This window comes from Pleuronectes platessa, chromosome 11 (genome assembly GCF_947347685.1).
Source record: "Pleuronectes platessa chromosome 11, fPlePla1.1, whole genome shotgun sequence".
NCBI classification, from domain to species: Eukaryota; Metazoa; Chordata; class Actinopteri; order Pleuronectiformes; family Pleuronectidae; genus Pleuronectes; species Pleuronectes platessa.
In genome coordinates, this window is record NC_070636.1 from 8,802,691 (window position 1) to 8,822,860 (window position 20,170).

General features: G+C 40.9%; 1 protein-coding gene and 1 non-coding gene across 2 annotated transcripts; one reads left to right on the top strand and one right to left on the bottom strand.

Annotated features, from left to right (window-relative positions):
• Positions 1-1,316: 1,316 nt before the first annotated feature.
• trnaa-agc (transfer RNA alanine (anticodon AGC)) lies at positions 1,317-1,389 on the top strand. Its single transcript has one exon. It is a non-coding gene; the product is annotated as a tRNA-Ala (tRNA).
• Positions 1,390-3,817: 2,428 nt separating this feature from the next.
• On the bottom strand, positions 3,818-19,977 carry LOC128451481 (otoferlin). The gene is made up of 41 exons (XM_053435330.1): positions 19,932-19,977; positions 19,120-19,246; positions 18,969-19,023; positions 18,743-18,874; positions 18,579-18,641; positions 18,399-18,483; positions 18,139-18,298; positions 17,442-17,628; positions 17,186-17,372; positions 16,771-16,994; positions 16,301-16,409; positions 15,899-16,082; positions 15,497-15,617; positions 15,311-15,411; positions 15,111-15,201; positions 14,895-15,011; positions 14,640-14,792; positions 14,342-14,531; positions 14,082-14,206; positions 13,860-13,994; positions 12,429-12,590; positions 12,222-12,341; positions 11,973-12,134; positions 11,642-11,810; positions 11,465-11,538; positions 11,254-11,289; positions 11,029-11,160; positions 10,778-10,850; positions 10,504-10,613; positions 10,124-10,261; positions 9,892-10,023; positions 9,647-9,774; positions 9,356-9,526; positions 9,104-9,264; positions 8,865-9,007; positions 8,659-8,747; positions 8,431-8,529; positions 8,058-8,299; positions 7,657-7,835; positions 6,989-7,089; positions 3,818-3,998 (listed from the first exon to the last, which is right to left on the bottom strand). The coding sequence occupies exons 1-41, from the start codon at positions 19,975-19,977 to the stop codon at positions 3,818-3,820; spliced, it is 5,394 nt and encodes a 1,797-aa protein (XP_053291305.1).
• Between the last annotated feature and the right edge of the window lie 193 nt (positions 19,978-20,170).

The window sequence follows — 20,170 nt, forward strand, 5'->3', positions numbered from 1 at the left end:
TTAGGTGTCGGTAGTCCTGACTGTGAGCGTCACGTCTCGTGTTGTACTGAGCACAAGGAGCGAGCCGAGAGGAGAAGGAGGAAACAGAAACTCCAGCTCGTTACAAACCACCTGCAGCTTCTGCTCTGATCATGAAGCCGCTGATCTCTGATCAGATGTGACCAGAGAAACTCTGTGTTTCCACTGTTCTACAAAGTCACTGACCGGCTGTTTCACGGTGAAGAGCTCAAGTCTCAGTCACTGCCCGTGTCTCTGAGCGAGTGTGTGACGGAGCGCAGGGGCAGTGTGTGTGTAGCTCAGTTGACCAATCCTGAGGTTAGGCCCGCCTTTCTCATTAGCATAAGGACACTGAAATGTGGAAATAAATAAATGTGGAAATAAATAAAAGTTGGAATAAAAGTGGAAATAAATAAATAAATGTGGAAATAAGTTTAACACATTGATTTATTTAATTCTGCATTTATTTCCACATTTATTTATTTATTTCCACATTTATTCCAACTTTTATTTTTCGATTTCAGTGTCCTTATGCTAATGAGAAAGGCGGGCCCAACCTCAGTCTCGAGCAGGATTGGTCAACTGAGCTACACACACAGCCCCTGCGCTGCTCCACACACTCGCTCAGAGACACGGGCAGTGACTGAGACTTGAGCTCTTCACCGTGAAGCAGCCGGTCAGTGACTTTGTAGAACAGTGGAAACAGTGAAAACACAGAGTTTCTCTGGTCACATCTGCTCAGAGATCAGCGGCTTCATGATCAGAGCAGAAGCTGCAGGTGGTTTGTAACGAGCTGGAGTTTCTGTTTCCTCCTTCTCCTCTCGGCTCGCTCCTTGTGCTCAGTACAACACGTGACGCTCACAGTCAGGACTACTGACAGCTAAATCATCCCAATAAAAAATAACCTTAACTAACCCTCTGAACTTGAACTAGTTCATTTTAAGTGTGAACTGGCTCAACGCTGCAAACAGCTACTGGACACCAGTCAGCATTGAGAGGCAGACGTAGGGCTGGATCATTACACTCTTGTGACCAATCCTGCATGAGACTGCGGTTAGGCCCGCCTTTCTCATTAGCATAAGGACACTGCAAATGAAAAGGAAATGTATCAGGGAATAAATAAATGTGCAAATATATTTAAGACATTTATTTTGACATTTCTCTTGGTATTAACATAGTTATTTATTTATTTCTGTATTTATTTATTTATTTCCATTTTTATTTATTCATTTATTTATTTATTTCTGTTTTTATTTATACATTTATTTATTTATTTATTTATTTTTACTTAAGTCATGTATGGTCCTCCATACTCACCAGGGGGATTAGCTCAGATGGTAGAGCGCTCGCTTAGCATGCGAGAAGTAGCGGGATCGATGCCCGCATCCTCCAGACCTTTTCAATAGTAACCCTATTTTCTTCTTCTATCGAACACACAAACTGATTTAAAATGGAATTAGATGAATTGAGACGTTAAAACTGTTTGTAAGCGGGTGTAACCTTCACAGTAGGAAGAATAACCTCCTCCACATTTATCGTCTCAGCTTATGCCAGTTTTCTCATAACTGCAGAACAGATTTTTATATTTAATTAGAATTCGTACAAAGGTTATGGAGGACCATACATGACTTAAGTAAAAATAAATAAATAAATAAATATATAAATAAATACAGAAATAAATAAATAAATAAAAAAGGAAATAAATAAATGAATACAGAAATAAATAAATAAATATGTTAATACCAAAAGAAATGTCAAAAGAAATGTCTTAAATATATTTGCACATTTATTTATTCCCTGATACATTTCCTTTTCATTTGCAGTGTCCTTATGCTAATGAGAAAGGCGGGCCTAACCGCAGTCTCATGCAGGATTGGTCACAAGAGTGTAATGATCCAGCCCTACGTCTGCCTCTCAATGCTGACTGGTGTCCAGTAGCTGTTTGCAGCGTTGAGCCAGTTCACACTTAAAATGAACTAGTTCAACTTCAGAGGGTTAGTTAAGGTTATTTTTTATTGGGATGATTTAGCTGTCAGTAGTCCTGACTGTGAGCGTCACGTCTCGTGTTGTACTGAGCACAAGGAGCGAGCCGAGAGGAGAAGGAGGAAACAGAAACTCCAGCTCGTTACAAACCACCTGCAGCTTCTGCTCTGATCATGAAGCTGCTGATCTCTGAGCAGATGTGACCAGAGAAACTCTGTGTTTCCACTGTTCTACAAAGTCACTAACCGGCTGTTTCACGGTGAAGAGCTCAAGTCTCAGTCACTGCCCGTGTCTCTGAGCGAGTATGTGGCTGAGCGCAGGGGCTGTGTGTGTGTAGCTCAGTTGACCAATCCTGCTCGAGACTGAGGTTAGGCCCGCCTTTCTCATTAGCATAAGGACACTGAAAATGAAAAATATCACGGAATAAATAAAAGTTGGAATAAATGTGGAAATAAATAAATAAATGTGGAAATAAGTTTAAGACATTGATTCATTTAATTCTGCATTTATTTCCACATTCATTTATTTATTTCCACATTTATTTATTTATTTCCACATTTATTCCAACTTTTATTTTTCGATTTCAGTGTCCTTATGCTAATGAGAAAGGCGGGCCTAACCTCAGTCTCGAGCAGGATTGGTCAACTGAGCTACACACTCACAGCCCCTGCGCTCCGCCACACACTCGCTCAGAGACACAGGCAGTGACTGAGACTTGAGCTCTTCACCGTGAAACAGCCGGTTAGTGACTTTGTAGAACAGTGGAAACACAGAGCTTCTCTGGTCACATCTGCTCAGAGATCAGCAGCTTCATGATCAGAGCAGAAGCTGCAGGTGGTTTGTACCGAGCTGGAGTTTCTGTTTCCTCCTCCTCTCGGCTCGCTCCTTGTGCTCAGTACAACACGTGACGCTCACAGTCAGGACTACTGACACCTAAATCATCCCAATAAAAAAATAACCTTAACTAACCCTCTGAACTTGAACTAGTTCATTTTAAGTGTGAACTGGCTCAACGCTGCAAACAGCTACTGGACACCAGTCAGCATTGAGAGGCAGTAGGGCTGGATCATTACACTCTTGTGACCAATCCTGCATGAGACTGCGGTTAGGCCCGCCTTTCTCATTAGCATAAGGACACTGCAAATGAAAAGGAAATGTATCAGGGAATAAATAAATGTGCAAATATATTTAAGATATTTCTTTTGACATTTCTTTTGGTATTAACATATTTATTTATTTATTTCTGTATTCATTTATTTATTTCCCTTTTTATTTATTTATTTATTTCTGTATTTATTTATACATTTATTTATTTTTACTTAAGTCATGTATGGTCCTCCATAAAAGGTAGGTTGTTGTTCCTAAAGTTGTTTGTTTCAGGAAATAAAAGAATAGCTTAAATATGAAGCCCATTTAAACACATGACCAAACAGCTGATGGGAAATGTTTATTGGTGTCACGTTCACAAATTCAAAAGTCATACAGATGCTACTCTTAAATTCAAAATAATAGTCAGCAAAAAAAAGCTTTGCAACAGCAGCAACCAAAACAAGAACATACATCAGTAATAATAATTAGAATAATCATATTTCAAGCAAGATAGAACTACACTTGGAAATAATGACACACTTGCATGTTGATGGATTAAGGTCGATACTAAACCTGCAATATTGCAAACTGTACCTGCACTAATCTACATCTTGATGTCTTTTGCATTTTTGCTAAATACTTTCTTAAGAACAAGAGGGAAACATACAAGTGAAATGATTTGTTTACTGGGAAAATTCGAGAAGAGTTTTCAAATCCTTTGAAAAAGTCATCATCTGCCGGTTCGAACTCAGGCTCCCAACATCTTCTTCACCATGTAACCAGGCATGTTGTACAGGAACAGACCCAGGATGGCGAACAGCAGCAGAGCCGTGACGATCTTGATGGTCAGCCACCGGTACTGGTTACACACCAGGTTCTTAACGGCTTTGAAAGGGATGAGGAACCACAGGAGGGCGATGTCTGGACGGCTGCGTGAGGGAGAGCACAGATTAGTGGGATGGCTCAAACTGAATTTGTGTGACAGGGAATTTTATTTTAGTCTTAATATTGTGTATATATAATATGCCAACATTTTAGCTTACTTGTTTTAAAAACATTGTAATAGTAGTTTAGCTTTCTATAACATATTTAATAAAAGATTAATTCACCCCGGAATTGTAGAGGCAAACTACCCCAAAACGTTTTATATAATGGTTTTAAACAATTAAAGTCTTGCTTTAAAATATTTTCAAAACTATGAATTTCTAGAAATAGTCCCCTTCTTCAATAACATCACAGGAAAACAGTGGGTTGGTTACATTCATATTAAATCCTACTAAAACATTACATTTTTAAAAGTTTTTGAAAATAAAAAATGGCATCTACTTGATTATTTGAGCTGAATGTATACGATATACTTTATAATTACTGATAAGACAAGAAGGCATGTACTGTCCTTTTAGATTGCTGTCTATACACACATATGATACATACTACAACACTCACAAGTACACATTTACACAGATGACAGTACGAGCAGAAAACTGAACAGTTCAGGTCAATTTATTCCTAAATTTGAAATATCATACATACACATAATCAGGAAAACATGACACAACATTTGTTTCATGACAAAATGTTATTCAAGCAGGAGAATCTGAACATCAAATCCTCAATATCTAATCACTAAAACCTTAATATCCAATTAATGTTCATCAGTTTTCATAGGTGAGCAGTGTACAGATAGTGGTGAACGCACTCAAGATGTATTATTGGTATTATTATTGTAATAGTGCTAAATTCAGGGCAGCAGTAATTCGTCAAATGCTAAATTGCAAAAACATGCACAAAAACAACCCAACATATTGCTACTGAACGCAAACCCTTTGAAAAAGTCATCATCTGCTGGTTTGATCTCAGGCTCCCAACATCTTCTTCACCATGTAACCAGGCATGTTGTACAGGAACAGACCCAGGATGGCGAGCAGCAGCAGAGCAGTGACGATCTTGATGGTCAGCCACCGGTACTGGTTACACAACAGGTTCTTAGCGGCTTTGAAAGGGATGAGGAACCACAGGAGGGCGATGTCTGGACGGCTGGTGGAGCACAAGAGAAGTGAGGACATGTTAGAGAAGCCGATGCCAGACAAGAATCCAAAATAGTTCATTGGAACCTGGAAGCAGGTTTTCACATAGTGATATAACCTGTGGTAAGACCTGCTGACCCAGGAGCAAGCACTTCTGCAGCTCTAGGCCAAAAATAACTGTACCGTACCATTACCTCCACACACAGGGTTATATTCTGGTTGGTGTGGTTTTTGGATGAGAAAGATGAATAAAGCACACGGAGCAAAGTCTTGGGGCACCCAGAGCTCCAGAGTGTATGGATTGTGTTGGTGTCAGGAGTGAAAGGGTCCCATTTGACCAATAGGACCAATAACTCAGTAGAGACGATGAGGACTAACTGAAAAAGTGTTTTAGTCGGTGCATCTGTAAAATATCATCCAATCATTTAAGGCAAAGGTAAAATTTAAGATATAATTAAGGTGTTAGATCTGTTTTGGGGTCTGTATTTTACTCAAGAACATGCACACAAGGACACTGTTATTTTTCCCAAAAATAGTTTGCAAATGTTTTTGCAAATGTAATCATTTAAAAATAGTAAATTTTAAAAAACTGTGCTTTACGGATAGTGAGAATTATGTGCAAGAAAGATAAATGAAGGATATGATATTAATTAAGATAATTTGGGATTTAGTTTCCTTTCTACATTAAATACAATTTGTTGGATCTTTCTTAGTTTTCAGTGGCAAAAGTGAATTTAATTTCATACAGTCAGCTTCACTGTTAAATAATTCAGCTTGATGGTTATTTGGTTGCAAGCTTCTGCTGCAGCTACTTTTCACAGTAATGGATTCTTACCTCTAGATCTAGTGAGACTTTGACTCTGTTTGACTACACTGGTCCAATTACTACTGATGGTGGCTTGTTACTCGATGTACAGCGTTTGTTTCACTGCATTCCTCAGAGCGTGGTGTTTTTATCTAGACCGATAAAAGGACTCAGGATCTGCTTGACTGATATTATTGATTCTAGGTTGTTCTTAGGCTTTGATTGAAGGGAAACCGCTGAACAGGAAGTAAGCAGGGAAAAGAGAGAGAGAGAGAGAGCGAGAAGGCATCTGGTCAGAGAAATTGCTGGAAACCTTCTGCAGAGGTGTCTGAGCAACATCTCAGGCTCCCAGCATTTTCTTGATCATTTAACCTGGCATGCTGTAGAGGAAAAGAGCCAGCATGGCCAGCAGCAGAAGAGCTGTGACAATCTTGATGGTCAGCCACTTGTACTGGGTGCAGACCAATTGTTTTATGGCTTTGAAGGGAGTGAGGAACCACAGAAGGCTGGTGTCTGGACGGCTGGAAGGACAGAAACACGTGTTCAGCAATACAGACTTTCAGCAGAATGGACCGTTCTTCTGTATCGCTTCTCAAATTTAAAGGTCAATGTTGCTGACATCACTGAAACAGAGATCATTTACAGAATGTTGGGAACTTCTTAACGATTCTAGGCAGAAATAAACAAAAGATATGAATAAAAAGCAACTTACCATGTAAAGAAGAAGAAAGTCCAGAAATTGGTTGAAGTGAATCCGTGTAAATGCCTTGCCTCATTTCATGAAATAGCTTTTTATGTTTAATTTATATTTATTTATGCATTTTTTACTTGTGTTTAAGACTTCCAGTTTTACGTTCATGACCGATTTATCATTATATTTATTCATCGGTTTATTATAATTTTATTTATCCTGCTATTTATTAAATTGATCTGCTTTGAATTGGTTACTTTTCGGAGTTATGCCGGAGTTTTAGATGTTTGTATATGAATAAATATCGTTATTATTCGCTGTGTGTGTAGGAGGCGTAAAACTAGAAGCCAGAGCTTCCTACTGGACAGTGGGTTGATGGGAAAGCATCCTTCATACTTGGGTTTTTCCAGTGGCTCCGGTTCGTTGCGTCCTTCACCCACTGGGCTTTTTTCTGCTTCCTCTCCTGTCAGTAGGTGAAGCTCTGCTTCCACTTTTCCCTGTAAAGACCAACAAATTTAGATTATTTAGATACCTAAATAACATAATTTCAATGCACAGTCTTGAATTACAGAGGACGGACAGTATTTCAGTACTTATTTTTATATTTTTCATATTTCTATCTGTTTTATTTGTATAATCTTATTCCTTCGCCTTATTTTTTAAGTTTTATACAGATTTACCTTTTACATATGTCACCTTTTTAAATCTCTTTTATTTCAACTTGAGAGAATTAAGTCAGACTTTAATGCTGACATGAGTCAATACACCACTTTGGTCCAGACTTAAATATTAATAAAATGAATCATACTGACTTTATTGATCCTCTGACTTTACCTTCAGCACCACTGTAAGGTTCCTACTTGAGGAATTTCAATAGGCTGTCGTGAAATTGGTATAACACATCAATGTCACACTCAGAATAAACTGTAAGAACTTTCCTGTCAGATCAAACATCTCCGTCCTCAGCAGATCTTGGTAAATATCATATCTTATTCTGTGAACATCTGGATGCAGTCTCAGAGATCCACTAGCAGAGCAGCAGACAGCTGTTTAGTTTGACTCACCGTCAGCTCAAACTCGTCATCTTCATTTCTGGCCACAAACGGCCACCAGCCCTTGATCCTCTTCTGTTTGAAGATGGAGACACAGGGCATCTCCCCCTCGTTTGTCACCATCTCAAGAGTGCACTGCTTGGGAGTCTTTGCACCACGTGGGAAACGGTTCAGGTCCAGCTCAATAGCACCTGCGTAGAGAGATTATTCAACTTAGATAAATGTATGAGACGTCTTCTCAGTTGACAAAGAAGAGGATCTGATGAGTATAATTGTAAATATATACTAACATACATATATATTTAGTTGTAGAGAGTATTCTTTGTGGTATCTGTTCAACAAAACTGTGATTCTGTGGTGTTAACAGGGATTCAGCAAGCAAAAAGTTTATTTTAAACGATTGTCTGCCGTACCTAAGAAGTCATCTGCAGAGAAATGGTCGGCGTCCCAAACTTGCAAGTTAAGACGAGCCGGAATCTTGTACTCGGTCTCGTCCCAGGCAAACATGGACTCTTTCTTCGAGATGACGATCTTCTCTTCAGCCATGAGGTAGTCAAAGGGGTAGACGAAGCGCCAGTTGAAATTGCCCTCCCCGGTGATGGAGTGGTAGTGGACGTCAGTGTCCTGCTTGTCCTCCTGCTGCCCTTTCAGCCAACTGTTGAAAAGGAACGGAGAGTGATGTATTCACAATGTTGAATAAATAAAAGTGTTTTTTTTCTATCATATATAAAGAAAGGAAGATAAAAGAAAATGTGAAAAAGATCAACTTATCAAACCCATAATTACCCTCGCACAAAGATGTCACTGGATTTCTCTCCAGTAAAGATGTCGTCATCCTCTAGAACGACTTCATCGGTGTTCCAGATGATCACCCTCAGTTCAAACCTGGACATGAGCAAAAAAAATCCATCACATTCATTTACAAACAAACAACACACCAAGTTTTGGCCCAAAACTAATTATAAAGAGTATTTGAACGGTGCAAAAATAACTGTGTGAGCCAAGAGGACGTACTTCTTTGGTTTCCTCGGTGAAATGTCAAGTGCTGGGCCTGGAGCAGTCATGTCTTTAGGAAACATGTCCACCCACATCTCAATCCGTCCCTAATTTCAGTTGAACGAGACAAAACTCGTATATTATTCAAGAAAATACCATTGGATTAGAGATTGTACAGGTGTGTAGTTGGTGTGAATAGAGCTCATACGAATATATCAATGCACCTGTTCGATTCCCGGTTTGTCAGGATGGAGCAGGGGTCTTGTCTCCACGTGCTCTGGAGTGAGTTTGCATCCGGCCCGGGGCATATCCTCCCAGTGCTTCAACACGGTCAGAGCCAGGTGTTCATCCGTCTGCTTCTTCAAACCTGACAGGCGGGATCAGGCACATGTCCATCAACTTCATCTTAAAGTGCTTTCGAAGGACGTCTGTTTAATCGAGTGTGTGGGAAATCAACAGGTACCGTTTTCATCCTCGATCTCAGTCTGTGCCATGAAGACACGGTTGTCCACCTTCACTCGTCCTCCGGGGCCATAGTGAGGCCCGTCCAGTTTCCCATCCTTGCAGAGCTTAGCCAGGATGTGGGTGGGTTTCAATGGGTCCCTCCAAACATTGTAACCATGACTATAGAAAAGATCGAAAGTACACGACACATAAATCTTTGTCCTACAATCCTGTATTGCTTTGTGGCAGGAAGGTCAGCTCTGATTCTTACATGGCGTAGTTACTAGCGATACCACACGTGGCTCTGTGTTTGCTGTAGAAACGGTTCTCCAGGTCCAGTTTGGTTTCTCCGATCAGATCGTCGGTTCCAACCAGGTCCCAGTCGTAAATCGACACCGTGAGTGTGGAATCCATCGGGAATGTGGCCTCCACATCAAAGGACCTGAGAGGATAAGAAACACAGGAGTTGTTGAGTGTTCGTGCATGAATGTCATATGAGTTGTTTTACTTGGTTTATATATATGTAAATAAATAGATAGAAAAATACAGCATATCCACTTACTTGCCAAACAAAGGGTTCAGCTGTTTGGAGATGTAGTTCTCCTTGTCTTTGATCTCTGTCTTTCCCAGTTTGATTGCGATGTATGGGTCAGCTTTCCCATTAATGTCAGCCGGGTGCAGATCAGTTGCCTTGAAAATAAGATGTTTTGAGCACAAATTAAATTGCCAAAATAATGCTGTCTGCAGAATCGGATCTATTCCTGTTGTATTTGGAAGCAAATTTAGATTGAAATACAGAATACGTACCCTGATGACATAGATGCGGACGAGGACGTTAATGGGGTCGTTGTGAGGAATGTTTTTAAACATTCCCATGCTGGAGTCGAAGTTCACTTCTCTGGACAGATCGTCCGACACCTTGTACATGCACAGTGAGCCCTGAGGGGGCAGAAACAAATGAATGGCTCTTTTTGGAAACCTGACCTGAGAAATGTTGCATCATAAACTTTGTATTCTACCCTAAGCATTCTGATCTTACTTTGAATTTCCCGACAATCCTGTCCTCGTCTGTCACGTTCGGGTCATCGTCATCGCCGCCCTTCCCCCTGAACAGGTTGAAACTGTGGAGCCAGTCCTCGAAGTTGTCAAATTCGCTTTCCAGCTCCTTTGGATAAACCTTTTAGTGAAAGGGAGAAAAAAACACCAATTCAAACAGGTGGAGGGAACTCAGATGAAAGGTAATTGTTACAATGGCTAAAATGGGCCGCCATGAAATGTGATACAATTATGCGGCCAAAACAAAATTGTCCTTTTTTAGTCCAAATTATCATCTTGTCATGTGCAGGTACAAATTATATTCTCTTTCATCTTGATCAGGCCTTACTGTAGGTACTATATGTGTTGACCTTATATTATTACCTTCAGCTCGTGCAACTTTGGCTTTTTCTTCTCGAACGGGTCAAAGGTCTTCTTCTTCTTTCCTTTTCCCCTCCTGGTGCCTTTCACAGGAGAGTCCTCGGGTCTGATATCTGAGGACAGGCCATCAGATATGATTTGGAAGTACATGAAAAAAATTGTTAAGGATAACTTGAAGATATTACTTTGCAAAGGGCCGGACACAGAGAAACATACAACTATGAAATAGAATTAAAAAAGCCCTGAGGCAGTTTTGTTTAAGGTCGTCTGGTTTTACCTCCAGCATCTGTAATGTCCACGTCGTCTCTGTCCTCTGAATCGGACAGAGCTGCATCATGAGCCTTGAGAGCCTGTCGGAGCAGAAAGTTATCTCGTCAGTGGGAAATAAAAACAAACTGTAGTAACATATTAAATTATGAGTTGGTCGGGCTAACATGCTATTCAGTAAAGACATTCACCTTCAAGGCTTCCTGACAGAAACCTTTTGCTCATGGTTAACATGGTGAAAGCGTGAGAGGCTTTTCTTACCTCCGTCAAAGTTTCAATGGAGGCAAAATATTTGGACCACCAGTCCAACATGCTCTCGTCAAGCTCCTCCTCTTCGGCCTCCTCTCCCTTCTTCCTCTTCTTCTTCTTCCCCTTTCCATCCTTATCGTCGTCCTTTTTGTACAAAAGGCATCACACGTCTTATCGGTAACATTTGGATTTGTTGAAACTCTGTACACAAAAATTTGTGTAGAAGCAACACAGCACTATTCTTACCTCAACTTTGACCACAGCATCAGAGCACTAGGTGGAAAAGCAGAATGCATAATGTCATGTTATAATATTTTCATTATAATCACAATCTGTATTTTTTTGGGGGGAAATTCTGTTTCATTTATATTTATATAATGTACTTTAAGTAGGATTATTAAATAAACTGAGAATTTTTTCTTAAATAAAAGTAAAAGAATAAACGTACAGAGTCGAGTTTGACCACAGTGTCCATCTTCTTAAAAGACGGCTCAGATTCCATGCCGACCACAATAATTTCCTCTGAAAGATAAATGGATGATGCGAAGTTAGACACGGTCATGGCAGGTATACTCATTCTCATCAGCTCTCGTCTTCATCATTTTCTGTTTCCTTCGTTTTTGACCTGTTGTGTTTGAGGACCAGTTGTTGGCCTGTTTGTCCGTCGCCCTGTAGATGAACTTCCTCAGGCTGGTGACGGCGTTGGAGCCGACCAGAGTGTAGCGACCAAAGGCCCTGCAGTCCACCACTCGGATGTTCAGTGGCGGGTGGAGCAGCTCATTCTCAGGCAAATCCTACCCAAACAAAAACCAGAAATATATCAATAAAAACAGAATTTGTATGTTTATATTTATTTGTTAGCAGCACACTGGAGGCATGTTTTCTGTGTTTTAGGTAAAAGTAGGAAATGGAGTAACCACTGATTAGAAAATGGAGTACTTTAAAGGATCACATACCACTTCAAACCACTTGACCAGGGTGCTGAAGTTGGGGTTTTTCTTGTAGTTGGGGATGAGGGCCGACTGAACCCCCTTCCCGGCGCATTCGATGTCCACGCGAGGCCGATCCACCTGGGCCAGATTCACCCGTTTCAGGTCTCTCAAGCCCCAGAACAAAACCTGAAGCGTAGGGAGGTTCACTAATGTTCAAATTCAAGCTTCAATAAAAAAATTTACACTGTCCTATTTAACATTTTCAACTTTTACCTCAATCCTGTACTTGCTGAGCACTGGTCTGATTCCCAGTGGTACAGGTAGGAGGGGACCACGCTCCATATCTGTAGGGCCTTCTATCGGAGGCAGGTCGGCTTTCCCATTGGGTCCAATCTAAGAGACGGGACAGGAAAGCAACGTGACATTCGTAGCAGTCACATACGCACACAGCTCGTTGATGTCTGCTTTTCACACACTGACCTGCAGGAGTTCAAAAGCCGCCAGCATTTCTCCAGCGGTGGAGTTCCCACGGTAGATCTGATAGTACTCCAGCTGCGGAGGGAAGCGCGGGGGGCCATAGTGCTCGTCGGCCATCTTGACCACGGGCTTGGCAAAGGTTCTGCCCATGAAGTCCGCTTTGCCCTGCAGACACACGACAGATAAAACCTAAAATGTCCACAGCATGAACCTGAAATGTGGTTTGAATTTGGAAAGGAGGGTCTTTTTGATCTCTTGTACCAAAGCCATTAGCATTTAGATTACAATTATCAAAAAAATGTAAACAGCATAATTATGCGATTTTTACCATCAGCATGAAAAAAACATGGCCTGAGATGCACATGTTTCAACAACAGATACAGAAGCGCTGAGGGTAAAAAAGACAAAAACAACAAAAAAGACAAAAGCCCTGAAATAACCAGTAGACTGCAAAACAGACATGTTGATATAATAACAAAAAGATCAATGAATCATTACTGGATTTTCCTGAAAAGATTATATTTAATCTCTCTTGCAGTTAGTGGTTGTAAAGAGTGCAAATTCTCTGTTGACCACATACATAAAAAAAGCACAAAATGTGATGTAAAGGAATGCATCAGGTATAAGTTCCTCAACCCCGAGGACTGTGGATAATTAGTTCATTGATATATGTCTTATTCCTCTTGCATGCCTTTCAACACTATTTATTCTGCACACATATCAGTGTTTCCAAAGAACATCAGAGCATCAGAATCCAAACTCTACTTATCCATCATCCAAAACAATGGTGTAATTGACAGGAGCAAATATAAAATATCAGTCAGCAAAAGCATTTTATCAGCACGACAGAAACACATGTCAGGATTTATTACTTGTAACAGAAGAACACGATATTAAAGACATATCACAACCTGTTTTTTGTGACATATCTTACATTTCAACTGAAAAAGTCATAATGTTAAATTATTACAGTCAGAGTTGGGGGGGGGGGGGGGGCTGAGAGACTGTGTATACAAACAGCAACAGGCAGAAAACTTCGTTTCAGGCCAGTTAAAGAAATCACAGATTGTTTTATGAAACATATCTAACCCACTGTTCAGTAAAATCCATGATACTTTCAGTTAACAGCTAAAGTTCTCTACAAAACGTTTTAAATTTGTGCATCGGATGTAAAAATACACGGAAAATACACTGAATGCTCCAAAAGAAAAACATATATTATTTTGAAAAGCAGGTCTTATGCTGACAACTTTGATACTTTCAAAAAGTTGATTCTTCAATAATTTTTTGCATTGCAGTTACAGCCTCTCGCCTGTGGGAGTGCTGCGGTCCTCGGACGAAGATGGACGAGCACAACAAGACTGTTGCTAAATGGAAACTTAACCTGTTTGTTCACGTTACTTCAAACAGAGACTATTTCCAAACAAGCCTTACCACTGTGTCTTGATCGTAGAGTTCAATGACGATGATGGGGGGGTCGTCTCTCAGCTCATTGGCTTCTCCGAACAGCTCCACGTTCTCAAAGACCAGCAGCTGGTCCCACGTGGGGCAGAGGGTTTCAGGCAAGACCTGGAGAGAAGACAGAAAATGGCAGTGATGTTGGAACTGCTATACAACCGATCCTAGTTTAGGTTACTGGGAGGCGTCGGTGCCTACCTCGGTGACCTGACTTTGCGTGGAGAAGAAGATTCTCGCGAAGGGATCAGACAGACCTGTGCTGTCAGCAGCAAACAGGCTGCGAGCTTGGTACATGTGGACCCTCAGCTGGAAGATCTGCTTCACTGTGGTGATCACATATCACATATCAATGCAAATTCAAATACATTGGTAGATATTTCCATAATATATATATATATATATATATTTATAGCCTTAATCCTTAATGTGAGAGATATTGAGTTGGTTGATGGTCTTACTCATGTAGGTGAGGCTAATGGGAGGTGAGAACGGCATGCCAGGTCCTTTGGACAACCTGTTCTCCTCAAATCCATTGGGGAGGCCACTCAGATAGTCTTTGCGCTGCCTGTTCAGACCCAGCCACAGATAAATCTCTATCTTGGACTGCACTGTCCAGCCAGCAGGCCCGAAGCCTTTCTTTCCAGGGATCTAAATAAATACAATAAAATTGTTCTTTTATCCTGATAAATCTGTTTTGTTGCAGATGAAGAAGGGATTTGATACATTTTTACTTTACAATAATGAACGTAAACTCACCCTGAGAAAGATTGTCTTGACTTTGCCGCACTCCTTCCCCCTTTCCTCCTCTATAGCTGAGTAAAGGATGTCCTTGGAGGGCACGCGTGCATAAGCAATGCGCTTCCCGTTACTTATCATCCATATGAAGACATCAGGAACGCTGTGCTGAGGCTATAAGAGGAAGAATGTTCATATAAAACATGATGAAACATTGATGTAAAACAAACAACACAATTTGTGAGTGCTAGGCAAAGATGATATTGCAGATCTTACCTCCTCAGCCAGGAAGCGCAGCTTTGTGAGGAAGTTCTGAGCCAGCTTGATCTTATCTCTCACTGTGCTTTTCTTCACCTGGGACCTCATGGCCTTCGCTTGCTGGCCAATGGACTCCTACAACCAGAGACAGGCCAGCGCTTAGCAAAAAGGTACAATATATATAATCAGCAACTGTGAAAAAAACATCGCTCCTCGATTCTTTTATCCACGTACCACTTCTGACATGCACAGCTTCAGTCTCTCCCTGTCGAGTTTGGTTTTACCGGACGGGTTCTGGTCCTTGTTTGCCAGCGCAAGAAACTGACTGAGAGAAGAAGAGCTCACTCAGTTTGACAATCTATATTATTCCCTTATAGTGCATGATGAACAAATAATGTTTTTACAATATTAGGTTAATGATGAAGATGAATTACCTGCATCCGTGGCTGAGTTCCTCCAGGACTCCCCTGAGTCTGCGCTCGGGATAAGACTTTTCTGTTTTAATGACTTCCTGCACATCGTTTAGTCCGTCCTCCTGCAGTAACAATGAAAGATGTGAGTTTGTGTGGATGTGTGTTGGTGTGTGTGTGTGTTTGTGTGTGTCTGTGTTTGTGACTTACCAGTTTATATGCTATGTTGTCTATGATGTTGGCATTGTACAGCCTCCTTCTCTGATCCTGCCACCAACTCTTGATGTAGATACACGGCTTCCTCTCAAAGTACGGCAAGTGGAAGTAGTTTCTGTGAATTGGAATAAGAAATAGCTGCGTAAATGAAAAAGCTCTCGGCTTAAATGTGGCACACAAACGCTGACTTTAACTAAAAGGAAATAATCTTAAGAGAAAAGCTTTATTCACAAAAAAGAGCATTTCAAACTATTCAACCCTCTATATAGAGTTGTCACTCTCTAATACTAAAAAACAAAAGTACAACCCATGCTTTTTGCCTGCCTTTGTTTATTCATAAAGTAGTCTGTTGTTGTTTGCATTGTCCAACTATTAGAATGAAATTCTTGCCCTGACCGATCAGTGATGACAGGCTTCATGGGAGGTGTAGTTGCCACTGATGTCAGGTCTCCGTCATCGTCCACCTCCTCGTCGCTGGAGTTGTGAATCAGTTCAGTTTCTTCTTCATCTCCGTCGCCTCCCCCCTTCTTCCCTTTGGTTTTTGTCTGGACAATCCCATCCATCTCATTGCCGTAGTAACCTTATAAACAGCAACGATAGTAGATAGAGAATAGAAAACGGGCCTCGCTTATAGCACATCTTAAAATAATGAGCAGGTTTATTATGGCCCATAACTTAACATGAATTACAGTAAGAAAAGTCACATCAGAATACTATGTTAAACCTGCACAATTTCTGCCAGAAAATAAACTAAACAGAACATGGTTGTTTAAAAAACGAGAAGGTAATGGACAATACCTATGGTGACCTCAAAGTTGATGGGCTTATCTCCAATCTTTCTATCGATCATTGTTGCCTCGAGGAAAGATCCGAAGAGGAAAAATTCCTCGACCTTCCCAGTTGCGGTCTGTGAAATAAAGAAGCAGGTGTGAGTGTCTGAATGAGAGTAAACACTGTACCACTTTTTCTTAATTTTAACCCATTTTAATAAGGGACACCACGTCCTTATGGTCGTGTAATACAAGCTGATAGACATTGAAATGAATCCCTGATGACCTGAGGATACGGTCCCACCGTCCTCAATTGAATCTGCTGCGTGACTCACATTGTCCACTAACAAAAAGAAGCCACATTAACTCAAACAGCATGTTAATAATGCACCAGGTGGGCTAAATAAAGACAATGAATAATTCAAATTAGCTGCAACACAATGAACCCAGAAACAATTGGATTCCTCTGCATGGCCGCTCATCCAGGCAGGGACCCACCTCTGAGATGTTGGGCACTCCCTCCACCAGAGCTTCTGTGGAGCTGGCCACTTCGGGGGAGGAGGGGTCCAGGATCTCCACACCCAGGCTGATGAGCAGACGGGCTCTGAAGGACACCCCCTCTCCGAGTCCTTCGTTCAACTCCTGGTATTCGTCCATCAGGCTGTAGGTCCGAGTGGAGCCGTACATGTTGATCCAGGCAGGCCCCAGTGTGGGAAGGAAGCCTTTGAGATATAGAATAGATAGAATTTGCATTTCATAATTTGCAGCTTATGGATGGAAAAGACTGAGCACTGAGAAGATCCGATAACACTGTCACAAGCGTATAGAATTTTTCTTAGTCTCCTTTCAAATCAGATCTTCAAAACTTACACGATTCAAATAATTATTCCTAAAAGACCCGATAATAAATCACCTTTGTCCCCGTCATTGGAAATCTTCCGCAGGTCCAGGAAGTGTGTTCCTATAGCAACATCATTCACTTTATCAGAGTCGCGGAGCTGGATCTTTATGCGTTTGCACAGCGGTGGAAACATCTCAGTGAAAACGATTTGCTCGTTCCAGATGGGCTCGTAGCAGCTCTTCTGAACTGATGTTTTCCCCTGTGATCACATATGACAGTTATTGTCTGCATGTCACACAAAGAAGAGGCAGATTTCTCGGTCACGTACCTTCTGCCCAGCAAACAGTACTTGAACATAAGGATCGACCAGGTCCTTGTTTTCTCCGATGAAGGCCTTCTTAACATTGGCCATGATGCTGGTGTTCATTCTTGGAAGTCCCTCGGCTCTGTAGATCTTCAGGTAGTAGCGAGCCCACTGTCGCTCTGCGGGTACCCCCTCAGGTAATAAGAGATTTCTATAACAGAAGCAGGAAATAATGATAACAAATAGTGACACATGTTACAAGGAACTTTGTGAAGCTTAGAACGATTCTACATTAAAGGTTCAGTGTGTAGAATTTAGTGACATCTAGTGGTGAAGTTGCATGTTGCAGCTGAACACCCCTCACCTTCCCTTTCCCAACATGAAAGGAAACCTGTGTTAGCCTTCCATTGTCATAAAAACTCAAAAGGTGTTTAGTTTGTCCAGTTTTGGCTACTGTTAAAACATGGCAGCCTCCGATTGGACCAGCTCCCAATGTAAATACAAAGTATTTAAATATAAAGGGCCCATTTCAGGGTAATGAAAACAACAATTTGTACAATTTAGACCAACACACTGGTGAAAAAATCACTATGATTGTTTTATATTTAATTTCTGCCAATAGATCCCTTTCACCTGAATCTTACACACTGGACCTTTAAGATTTAGTAAATCCAGCTCTATAATGAACCATATGTATTATGCACAATGAAAATGTACCCACCCCTCTATGTCATCCTCGTCAGACTCGTTGGCCTTGTGCGGAGTCTTTATCGTGTCTCCTTTGGCCACAACTGCGACGTCACACTTCACGTAGCCTTTACAACCCGCTGTGATGTCGTCAGGGTCAGACAACAGAGCCCATTTGTGGTTAAACTGATGTTCTGCAAGAGAAAAGAGGAAATACATCATCCAAACGCTGAAATACATGTGTTGTTGGGATTTATTTGTAATAGCAAGTCTGACTTTGTGGTGATCCTTTACCTGGCTGTGTGTAGATTGTTCCAACGTCCAGTTTAAATGATCCCACCAGCGTTCCACTACGCAGAAGATTTTTAGAGTGGATGACCTAAGGGTGGGTCCAGGGAAATGAACAATAAACTCACTCGTATTTCAGAAGAGTCAGTTTTATAATGCACTGATGAATTAAAATGAGCAACTTACAGAAACTTTCAGGATTTTGTCAAACATAACATCTGGAGGGACGTGGAAGTCGAAGACAAAGTACTGGAAAAGAGAAGCGTTTGTGATGATGTTGACAGGATCGAGCCCTAATTTACATTCACATGGTAGGTTTTTGATACAGTGTGTTGTAAAGACCCACTCACTTCATTGTAGTACGGGCAGTTGGTGGATTCCTTCATGGAGGTGTACTTTTTATCTTCTCCAATCTCCACACAGACCATGGGATCCATGTTGAGTCCAATCAGCTGTCTGGCCTCGATCACTGTCACACTCACCTGGAATCAAATGATGGTACAGACTAACTGGCTGGTAGACTGATTGATTGATATAATGGATAATTGTATCCATGAAAGAATGGGTTTCTCTTACTTGATAATCAACTGGTCTGCCAGAGCTGGGCTCCATCTTTATGTCTGGTTTGGATCTATGAGACATTTGAGGTGTCAGAACATGAAATACACAAAATGTATAATGCGATAAATACGTGTTAACAGCAGCCATATAACAGAGCATCGCTTGCCTCTTGTTCGATACATTGGTGGTAACGGCTGTGACTGAGGCCACTGAGATGGTGTCAAGGTCCTGTCCTCCTCCCATGAACATTCCATGCCGATCCAGATTTTCTGTCTCCAGGATAGCTGGCTCATCTGGAGATCATACAAAGGAGACACTGAAACGACAGCTGGTACCAAAATAAAAGTGCTTCAGACTTGGGGATACTTAAAGCTGAACCTAAAGCAACACTTTTGCAACTTTTAACCTTAAATATCACAGACTATGAATAGTGAGATTGCCCTGACCACCTTTTTCTTCTTTCACTATATGTAGCTCTAATGAGAGGTCTCCTGTGAGACAGGTGTACTGACTGATTGGTCGAAGTTTAAACTGTCAGAATCAGGCTGAGCAAGTTCAAGAGTTACTCTGAACTGTAGATTGTTTAAGAAGACAAAAAAAAACTGGCATTTATCTCCAATATTCAATTAGGTAACTTTTAAATATGGAGATTTTTGAACAGAGTGTGGGTAATGTTTCCGTTCTGTGAGTAGGACGATACAGTCAACACATTGATCAATTTCCTTTTTCTACATGAAAACCATTGAATCACTCAAACACGGAATTCATTCTCATGTGTGGCTGCAGAGGGCGCTGTTGCTCATTAAAAGTTGCATAGTATTGCTTATAGATCATCATGTGACGAACTATGTATTTATTTCTTCAGGATAAGCGTGTATATGTGAAATGGGATTTAGAGCAGCATGAGTTTGAAATATCAGCCAGGTTTTCCTCACTTCATTGACCTATTCGTCTGTCAACCATCTTATATACTGATACCTCCGTTTCTGTCCTCCTTGTGTCCACGGTGCTTACTGCGCTTCATGGTGCAAAACACTTCTTTGTGTGCTCTATGGAAGGAAGGAATTCATGAAGAAAACATTAGTGTATATGTATATTTTGAAAATGCACTTACTCTCCTCTAACAAGAAAAAAGCCTTAATATTCATTGAAAACCCAAAAGATAAACATTAACATTTTATTCAGCCAAAACCTTTCCGCCTGAAAAGTCATAAACC